At 44.1% G+C, this 9768-nt stretch overlaps 1 protein-coding gene across 1 annotated transcript; it reads right to left on the bottom strand.

The window, feature by feature from the left end:
• Positions 1 to 5368: 5368 nt before the first annotated feature.
• LOC109865673 (transcription factor Sox-9-B) lies at positions 5369 to 9271 on the bottom strand. The gene is made up of 3 exons (XM_020454039.2): positions 8513 to 9271; positions 8009 to 8259; positions 5369 to 7674 (listed from the first exon to the last, which is right to left on the bottom strand). Exons 1-3 carry the CDS (start codon positions 8950 to 8952, stop codon positions 6893 to 6895), a joined length of 1473 nt encoding a protein of 490 aa, XP_020309628.1. The 5' UTR covers positions 8953 to 9271; the 3' UTR covers positions 5369 to 6892.
• Between the last annotated feature and the right edge of the window lie 497 nt (positions 9272 to 9768).

Below are 9768 nucleotides of genomic sequence, written 5' to 3'. Positions count from 1 at the left end.
TTTGTGTGTCTGTGCTAGATGAACTCTGGGGAAATCATAGGACACAGTACATATAAAGATGGAGAGAAGGTTTGTGTGTCTGTGCTAGATGAACTCTGGGGTAATTATAGGACACAGTACATATAAAGATGGAGAGAAGGTTTGTGTGTCTGTGCTAGATGAACTCTGGGGTAATTATAGGACACAGTACATATAAAGATGGAGAGAAGGTTTGTGTGTCTGTGCTAGATGAACTCTGGGGTAATTATAGGACACAGTACATATAAAGATGGAGAGAAGGTTTGTGTGTCTGTGCTAGATGAACTCTGGGGTAATTATAGGACACAGTACATATAAAGATGGAGAGAAGGTTTGTGTGTCTGTGCTAGATGAACTCTGGGGTAATTATAGGACACAGTACATATAAAGATGGAGAGAAGGTTTGTGTGTCTGTGCTAGATGAACGCTGCACAAGCCTATTGACACAATCATAATGGATATAATTTAAGATGCCATTTTCTTTGTTAGGGGGTAACTCACCCCTTCCACCACCAATAGGTGCCTTGGGAGCTTTTCAGACCCAGCCAACTTCCTTTCTACTCAACCAAAGAACTGATGTGGCTTTTTGCTATATTCGACTTGAGTGGGTTGAGTCACTGACGTGATCTTTCTGTCCGTTTTGCACCCCCCCTTCTGGATTGTGCGGGGGAGGAGATCTTCGTGGGCCTTGTCTCAGCCTTGTCTCGTAGTCCTGTATGTTGATGGTCTGTTGATATCCCTCTAGTGGTGTGGGGGCTGTGCTTTGGCAAAGTGGGTGGGGTTATATCCTGCCTGTTTGGCCCTGTCCGGAGGTACAGGGCCACAGTATCCACCAACCCCCCCGTCTCAGCCTCCAGTATCTATGCTGAAATAGTCTATGGTCTGGAGGGCTAGGGTCAGTCTGTCCTATCTGGTGAAATTCTCCTGTCTTATCTGGTGTCCTGTGTGAACTTAAGTATGCTCACTCTAATCCCCCCCCCCCTCTAATCCCCTCACCCTCTCTCTCTCAGAGGACCTGAGCCCTAAGACCATGCCTCGGGACTACCTGGCCTGATGACTATTGGTTGTCCCCAGTCTACCTGGTCTTGTTGCTGATCCAGTTTCTGTTGTTTTGCCTGTGGCTATGGAACTCTGACCTGCTCACCAGACATGCTACCTTGTCCTGGACCTGCTGTTTTCGACACTCTCCCTCTCTCTCTCCCTTCTTCTCCCTCCCTCCCTCCCTCTCTCTCTCTCTCTCTCTCTCTCTCTCTCTCTCTCTCTCTCTCTCTCTCTCTCTCTCTCTCTCTCTACCACACCAGCTGTCTCGACCTCTGATTGCGCGGCTATGAAAAGCCAACTGACATTTACTCCTGAGGTGCTGACCTGTTGCACCCTCTACAACCACTGTGATTATTATTTGACCCTGCTGGTCATCTATGAACGCTTGAACATCTTGAATAAGGATCTGGCTTTAATAATGTCCATGCGCTCTTATCATCTCCACCTAGCACAGCCAGAAGAGGACTGGCCATCCCTCTCTAGGTTTCTTCCTAGCCTTTTGTGACTAGGGGGCAGTATCCACCCCTCTCTAGGTTTCTTCCTATGTTCCTGCCTTTCTAGGGACTTTTTTCATTGCCACCATGCTTCTACATCTGCAATACTTGCTGTTTTAGGCTGGGTTTCTGTGACATCTGCTGATGTAAGAAGGGTTTTAAAAATACATTTGATTTGATTTGGTCCTTCACTGTCACCAGTATCATGGCTATAGGGTATCGTATGGTTATCAGTAGTGGGGCTGTAGTTAGACCTGTCCTTCAGAGCAGCTGACTATATGATTAGTTCCACTCAAACGGTTAGGTTTCTGGTTAGTCACCCGTGATCTCAGTCTCTTGAGTTGCCCTGAGTTCCCCTTTCAAGCGGTGGTGCCAATCAAATAAATGTAACTATTTCCATAATAAAAATGTTTTTACACTGTCATACTTAACCCACAAAGCAACAGGGGAACAGATGATTTCTATAGTTAACATATCTACGCTACTGAGTCTCTTCTCATTGGAGGATTGGATTGGACAGCTGCATATGGTCATGCTCTACTCGCACTACGATTGGTCAGAAATAAGGCATAGGTCTACGCCGACAAGGCAGCCCGATAAAGATTGGTTGATGGGTTGAGGATTATGCTAAGCAACATGTCTTGTCACAGGGCGAGCCCATTCATCTTATTTCAGTGCGCTGTTGGGACTGAGCCCATACACCCTAGCATGTGGCTTGGCCTGGGACCGCACTGGCGGGGAAAACACACATGTAACATTTTTTTATTATAATTTTTTTATTCACCTTTATTTAACCAGGTAGGCATGTTGAGAACAAGTTCTCATTTACAATTGTAACCTGGCCAAGTTAAAGCAAAGCAGTTCGACACCTACAACGACACAGAGTTACACATGGAGTAAAACAAACATACAGTCAATAATACAGGAGAAACAAGTCTATATACGATGTGAGCAAATGAGGTGAGAAGGGAGGTAAAGGCAAAAAAAGGCCATGGTGGCAAAGTAAATACAATATAGCAAGTAAAACACTGGAATGGTAGATTTGCAGTGGAAGAATGTGCAAAGTAGAAATAAAAATAATGGGGTGCAAAGGAGCAAAATAAATAATTAATTCAATAAAATAAATTATAGGTGGGCTATGTACATGTGCAGTAATCTGTGAGCTGCTCTGACAGCTGGTGCTTAAAGCTAGTGAGGAAGATAAGTGTTTCCAGTTTCAGAGATTTTTGTAGTTCGTTCCAGTCATTGGCAGCAGAGAACTGGAAGGAGGCGGCCAAATAAATAGTTGGTTTTGGGGGTGACCAGAGAGATATACCTGCTGGAGCGTGTGCTACAGGTGTGTGATGCTATGGTGACCAGCGAGCTGAGATAAGGGGGGACTTTACCTAGCAGGGTCTTGTAGATGACATTGAACCAGTGGGTTTGGCGACGAGTATGAAGCGAGGGCCAGCCAACGAGAGCATACAGGTCGCAATGGTGGGTAGTATATGGGGCTTTGGTGACAAAACGGATTGCACTGTGATAGACTGCATCTAATTTGTTGAGTAGGGTGTTGGAGGCTATTTTGTAAATGAAATCGCCGAAGTTGAGGATTGGTAGGATGGTCAGTTTTACAAGGGAATGTTTGGAAGCATGAGTGAAGGATGCTTTGTTGCGAAATAGGAAGCCAATTCTAGATTTAACTTTGGATTGGAGATGTTTGATGTGGGTCTGGAAGGAGAGTTTACAGTCTAACCAGACACCCAGGTATTTGTAGTTGTCCACGTATTCTAAGTCAGAGCAGTCCAGAGTAGTGATGTTGGACAGGCGGGCAGGTGCGGGCAGCGATCGGTTGAAGAGCATGCATTTAGTTTTACTTGTATTTAAGAGCAAATGGAGGCCACAGAAGGAGAGTTGTATGGCATTGAAGCTTGCCTGGAGGGTTGTTAACACAGTGTCCAAAGAAGGGCCAGAAGTATACAGAATGGTGTCGTCTGCATAGAGGTGGATCAGAGACTCACCAGCAGCAAGAGCGACATCATTGATGTATACAGAGAAGAGAGTCGGTCCAAGAATTGAACCCTGTGGCACCCCCATAGAGACTGCCAGAGGTCCGGACAACAGACCCTCCGATTTGACACACCGAACTCTATCAGAGAAGTAGTTGGTGAACCAGGGGAGGCAATCTTTTGAGAAACCAAGGCTGTCGAGTCTGCCGATGAGGATGTGGTGATTGACAGAGTCGAAAGCCTTGGCCAGATCAATGAATACGGCTGCATAGTAATGTTTCTTATCAATGGCGGTTAATATCGTTTAGTACCTGTCATCTGTCCACTCCCAAGTCCTACAATTTCCCCGTTAGAAGAGCAGGGATACTGATGTCTTTTTCAGATGTGTCCTGCTGCTGCTTTCAACTGAAGTCATCTCTCTCCCTCTCACACCCTTTCTGTTGCTCAATGTTCCCTCTCTTCTCTGTCTCCCCTTTTTCCTGCCTGTCTGGTGCCAAACTGTCTTCCAATCGGATTGCTGGATATAGGTGCTAGATAATGTCCTCCCACCTTGATCAGCCAATGTGTTATAAGTGTACAGCAAGATCATGTAATATGATAATAATAATAACTATGTACATGTCATTGACGGCACAATAGTATGGTAATTACATTACATACAAGGGCAAGTGGTTCTTCAGATACAGTGGTAGTTTCACTTTAGCAAGTGCCATTTTTCTCTCGAACTAAAAGGCCGAACGCAATGTCGATGTCACTCTCATTTCTCTACCCTAAGCCACGGGGGATTTGGCTTTGCATGATGTTTGCAAAGTAAAAATAAAAAAAACACACAGTTGCCAGAATCAACATACGGTACATCTCTCAAAAGATGCAAATGATTAGATGGATCAAAAACAAGGATGGAGGCCATATAAAACTAAATTGGGTCAAACAATGAGGCTGATAATGATGCTGATATTAAAAACATACAATAACATGGATAAAATCGTATTTTATGGCCCTCCTTTGCCATGTGTATATACTATTACATTGTGGTTTCAACAATCACAATAGCTTCCAAAAGGTGTGATTTATAGTATTAAAAAATAAGAAAATGGCACTTAGTTCACTGGTGTGGTGAAGCTAGTCAACATTTCCTTCAGTTGACCTTTAATGGATGGCAGCAAAGAGAGCTTTGGCAGGGACGCAAAGTCCCCTGCTTTAAATTTGAAATTAATTCTAGTTTTTTTCACGGTTTTACTGTTTTTCTGCCGAGTAGCCTCCCCCAGCAAAGATCCAGAGTCTAACAACATGCAGACTGGAGGGAGGGAGGGACCCCCTGCTGCGACAGCTGACAGAAGAGAAAGCATGAGAAAATAAATGAGAAAAAGAGCCTTTCTTTCAGTGTCTTCATCTTTAACTCTTTCTGTCTACCTCTCTGTCTCAATAAAACGACAATGTTGATATTGGGTTGGTATCAGGGGCACAACTTTGTTTTCTTTAGAAGTGGGGGGGACATAATATATACTTTTTTTTTTTTTTATCCAGTCGAATAAGCACTCCTAACAGCCTGCCCGACCGCTCGGAGGCATCCTCATGGTCCTAAAACACACTGTTGCCTCATTTTATATCACTTTCCAATGATACAACTGAGGGGAAGTGCAGCAATTTCAGAATGTGGGGGGTTAAATGTTATGGTTGGTATAAATGTTATGAATTCCAAAATATAGATGCCATGTTATGTAACATAATGCTTATCCATTTAACTAGAGAGTATTTGTCCCCCAACCCTATTTAATAAGTAGGTCATGTTATGTGCAATAAAATATCAGCAACCATTTTGTTTCGAAAGTATTTTCTCTTTTATTGCAAATACAATACAAAAGGTAAGCTTATTTTTAAGAAAGTACAGTAACATGTTAAGCTAGCTGAAGAAGACGAGAAGTCCTTCAGGCACATTAGAAAGAAACATCATTACTGAGATAGTATGTGGCAGGAAGTAGAAAATAACTGTTCCTCAGAGAAGACAGGAATGCTGGTACGTACCTCTAATAAAGCATATCAGCCACAGCAGAACAATAACTGTAAAAACTTTGTCCATATGAAAAAAAAAACTTATTTCCAGTTCTTTCAGCCATAGTTTAGAATCCAAACTCAAGAAATTCACAATTAAAAATAATCCGTACACAACTAGATAGCAAAAAGATGACAAATAAAACATTTAAAATAGAAACATTTTACATACGATAAATAAAACATGATTACTGTTTGTACCATTTTTAAAGTACCCACTCGGCTAAAAAGACAGATTTATATGACATATAATATCCAGAAGATAATTTATTTTTAAGACAAATTAATTTGTTGTATAAAGTATCAATTAAAGAAGATAATGCTAAATAATAATTAATTTAAAAAATAAATTAAAGGGTTAAGACAGAGGGGGTCGGAGCAGGCAGGAGGGCTGTAAAATGACACTGGTGTGGTGATGGACTGCATGGGACACCCGAGAGGTCAAAGGGCACTTCCTGTGGCTGTCAAACACACGCTGTCAGACGGTAAGTATAATCTCAGCTGTGGCTTCTCTCTTCTATAATATGTGCTGTAGCACACCCACAAACACCCTTCCACCCAACATCTGATATACTAGGCACTAATGATGCAAAAGGCTGGAATATTCCTGCACAAAACGATAACCTCAAAACTTCTTTCGTTCCCATTCACAGCATGTGTCTCTTACATCTAAGAACGTGTTATAATCATGAGAAATCATTGATGGAGAAACCCTAAACTGCACAAATACAAATGTAATTTATTTTGTTGGATGGCACAGAACATATACTGTAAGCAGAATGCACTGCAGGAAACAAACACAACCAAAAAAGGATAGAGTTTTACTGCCTGTACAAAATTTCACCAGAGAATTGAAGCCATGGAATAGAGAACTGCACTACTGAGAGTGGTTTCCTGCTGAACTGGATACAAATAAAGCTTTTTTCTACAAAAATACCCCCCAAAAAACAAACTGCCAGAGTAAAAAAGGTAAGAAAACATACACAGTACCTATTAAAAATATCAACAATTTAATAAGTCCTCACAGAGGATTTCTCAATGCTTTTTTTCTGTTCTTGCTAAAAAATATATTTCATCAAATAAAAATTAAAAAGGCCTTTTGTGAGCTATTCTGATCTAGTTTCAGTTCCTACAAGTCCAGCTCTCCTTCACCTACTCTGTCGTGTTCTTCTTCTGTTGGAAATTCAAGTGTCTGTTTCCTGGGAACTAATGTTGGAATGTTGTGACAAAGTCTCCCTCTGCAAGATGGACATGCCTATCAGTCTATGTAAGTGTGTGTTCGTGTAGATGATTGTGTCCTCAGGGCCGGGAGAGCTGTGTGTACACTGGCTGCTGGTCCCAGTGATGCTGGGGACTGTGGGTCTGGGGCACGGAGGGCACCCCGGTTGTGTCTGCGATGGGGGTGTACATGGGCCTCTGGCTGGGGCTCATGTAGCTGCTGAAGGAGTAGAGCCCTGAGCCCTGGCCCCCGGCTGTGTGGCTATAGTAGGAGTTGGTGCCGCCCTGGTGGTCAGAAAAGTCATACTGGCCCCGGGTGATGGAGGGGTAGGAGGACGAGCTGAAGTGCTGCAGGTTGAATGAGCCGTAGTTGACGTGCTGCGGAGGGGAGGAGCTCTGCTGATCATTGTAGTGGCTGGGGCTCAGCTGCTCTGTCTTGATGTGTGTGGGGGTCCTCTGGTTCTGGCCCTGCTCCCCTCCACTACCCAGCGTGGTCAGGGAGTGCTGCTGGCTCTTGGTCATCCAGCTGTGCCCTGTGGCACCCCCTGCTGCCTGGCTGACCACAGAGCTGCTGATGCCGTAGGTACCGGTGTAGGACACTTGGCCAGTGGCAGCGCCAGGAGCACCTGGGTGACCGTTGGGAGGCAGGTACTGATCAAACTCGTTGACATCGAAGGTCTCGATGTGGGAGATGACGTCGCTACTCAGCTCACCGATGTCCACGTCCCGGAAGTCGATGTTGAGCTGGCGACCCGTGCCTTCATGTAAGGGGCGACCCTCCCGCTTCAGGTCCACCTTGCCCACCTGGATGTCTGTCTTGGTAGGAGGGGTGGTAGGAGGGGTGGGGGGCCCTTGGGACTGGCCTAAGAGAGCGAGGGAGAGAATGGGTTACATATAGAATACATATAGGCTTTCTGCAATGCAAATCTCAGAGCAAGAGCAGACCCGTGGATGTAATTTAATAGGAAAACATAAGAGCCTTGCAAGTGGTCAAATTGATCTAAATATCAAGTTAAACTCACAGAGAACATATCTGATAGTATTACTCTTAAACTGTTCACATAATATACCTGCACACACATGTATTGTTATAAAAAGTCTAGCAGCAGTAAATATGTCAAATACTGTGTATACATTGATGAACACATGCTGAATGAGACCATTGCAATAGGCACAAAGCATTATCTCTCTTCTTACCGGAGTGTTCTCCGGGGGAGTGCATCTCTCCCATGCTAGAGGCTGGAGAGTCAGCTTGCTGGAGCACCTTGAAGATCGCGCCTGGCGATATGTGCGTCTGCTCGCTGCCGTCATCAGACTCGCTTTGTCCGTTCTTCATGGACTTCCTCCGCCGGGGCTGGTACTTGTAGTCAGGGTGGTCTTTCTTGTGCTGTACCCTCAATCGCTCTGCCTCCTCCACGAACGGACGCTTCTCACCCTCATTGAGTAGCCTGTGCGTAAAAGGCAAATGGATACATGAGTAAATAAAATAGCAAAATAGTTTCCTATTTTAATGCAGGATAACATACCTTTTTATTTCAAAGGTTCAATTAGGTAAGATCACAGTATCGAGTTAACATGTGTGCGTAAAAGGCATGCGTAAAAGTAGAATGGAGTAGAAACTTGTTTCAGTAATAAAACCACAAACGCGTTGCCACTCGAAATACAAATGTGGGAGTAATGATAGAGAGTACTGAGACTCACCTCCACAGTTTCCCCAGAGTTTTGCTCAGCTCAGCGTTATGGAGATGCGGGTACTGATCAGCCAGCTTTCTCCGGGCGGCTTGCGCCCAAACCATAAACGCGTTCATCGGTCTCTTGACGTGGGGCTTGTTCTTACTAGATCCGTTCATTCGGACTGGCATTGGCACCAGGGTCCAGTCGTAGCCTTTCAGGACCTGGGACACCGCGTCGCGGATGCATACGGGGAATTTGTCATCGTCGTCCTTCTTGAACTCGACGAGGGGACCGTCCGGACCCATCAGCAGTCCGTTCTCTGACGGTCTGGTGTTCTCGGTGTCGGAGCCAGACCCGGACGGGCACGGAGATCCCACAGAGTCCTCTGACATGCTCGGACTCGGTGCGTCTGAGAGACATTTGTCTTGTTCGTCTGTCATTTTCAGGAAGGGGTCGAGTAGATTCATACGAAAAATGTTGTCTAACAATTACGCACGAAATATGAAAGTACGGCCAAAGTCTTTCAAATGTCCAAAAGTGGAGAAAAAGTAACAGTAGACGCTCTTTGCTCCTGCAAAGAGGCTGTCAACTGCACAACGCCGTTGGGAGAAATAATGTCTTTATGCATATGTCTTTCTGAAAAATGGTATAATAACCTTGTCTTGTTTGCAGGCGTCTCCACACTCGAGCAACAGCTGATGGTTTGCTGTAACTTTTAGGTAAAAAGAGAAAATGATCCAGTCAAATAGTATCCCCAAAACGTGTACGTGCTTTGAACTGAAATCCTTTGCAAGCGGACTTTATAAGTGAGTTACTGTGCGGCTACAGAATACCCGAGAATACCCGAATATGATTGGTCGACCGACTGAGAATGACGAACTGAAGGAATTTGATCCCTCCCCTCCACACACACACACACACACACACAGGCTATGCATAGACATTTCTACATGTCGTGTACAATATTGATATAGGCATAATAATCCACGCACTGAAATAGATTTTGGTTTTTAAAGATGTGTTTATGTTCTTAAATCACAGACCAGGCGATTCACGTTTTTTTTATTCGCACCTTCAAAGTTAAACCAGTGAAAACGGAAAATAAAAAGCAAATAGTTGACGAAAAAACCCCATTGAGGATGAAGTCATGCAAATAGGTCTACCAGTAACCTGTCCATTATAACTGAAATTGTGTGCACGAGAAATCCCATATCGCAAGTATTTCATACAATCTATGATAGTCTGTAGTGACCCTGCCATAGGCTATTTTACGTGCGGCAAAA

The sequence above is a fragment of the Oncorhynchus kisutch genome, linkage group LG20 (assembly GCF_002021735.2).
Source record: "Oncorhynchus kisutch isolate 150728-3 linkage group LG20, Okis_V2, whole genome shotgun sequence".
Taxonomy (NCBI): domain Eukaryota; kingdom Metazoa; phylum Chordata; class Actinopteri; order Salmoniformes; family Salmonidae; genus Oncorhynchus; species Oncorhynchus kisutch.
The sequence above is the reverse complement of the archived record's forward strand: the minus strand, read 5'-3'. Positions and strand labels throughout refer to the sequence as shown.

What these genes read in the sequence shown, in the direction of transcription:
- LOC109865673 (XM_020454039.2), bottom strand. Translation starts at nt 8,952, where the DNA reads ATGAATCTACTCGACCCCTTCCTGAAAATGACAGACGAACAAGACAAA. An exon ending in ACTCTGGGGAAACTGTGGAG is followed by an intron (nt 8,260 to 8,512) that starts GTGAGTCTCAGT and finishes TTTTACGCACAG; the next exon opens with GCTACTCAATGAGGGTGAGA. An exon ending in CTCCCCCGGAGAACACTCCG is followed by an intron (nt 7,675 to 8,008) that starts GTAAGAAGAGAG and finishes TCGCTCTCTTAG; the next exon opens with GCCAGTCCCAAGGGCCCCCC.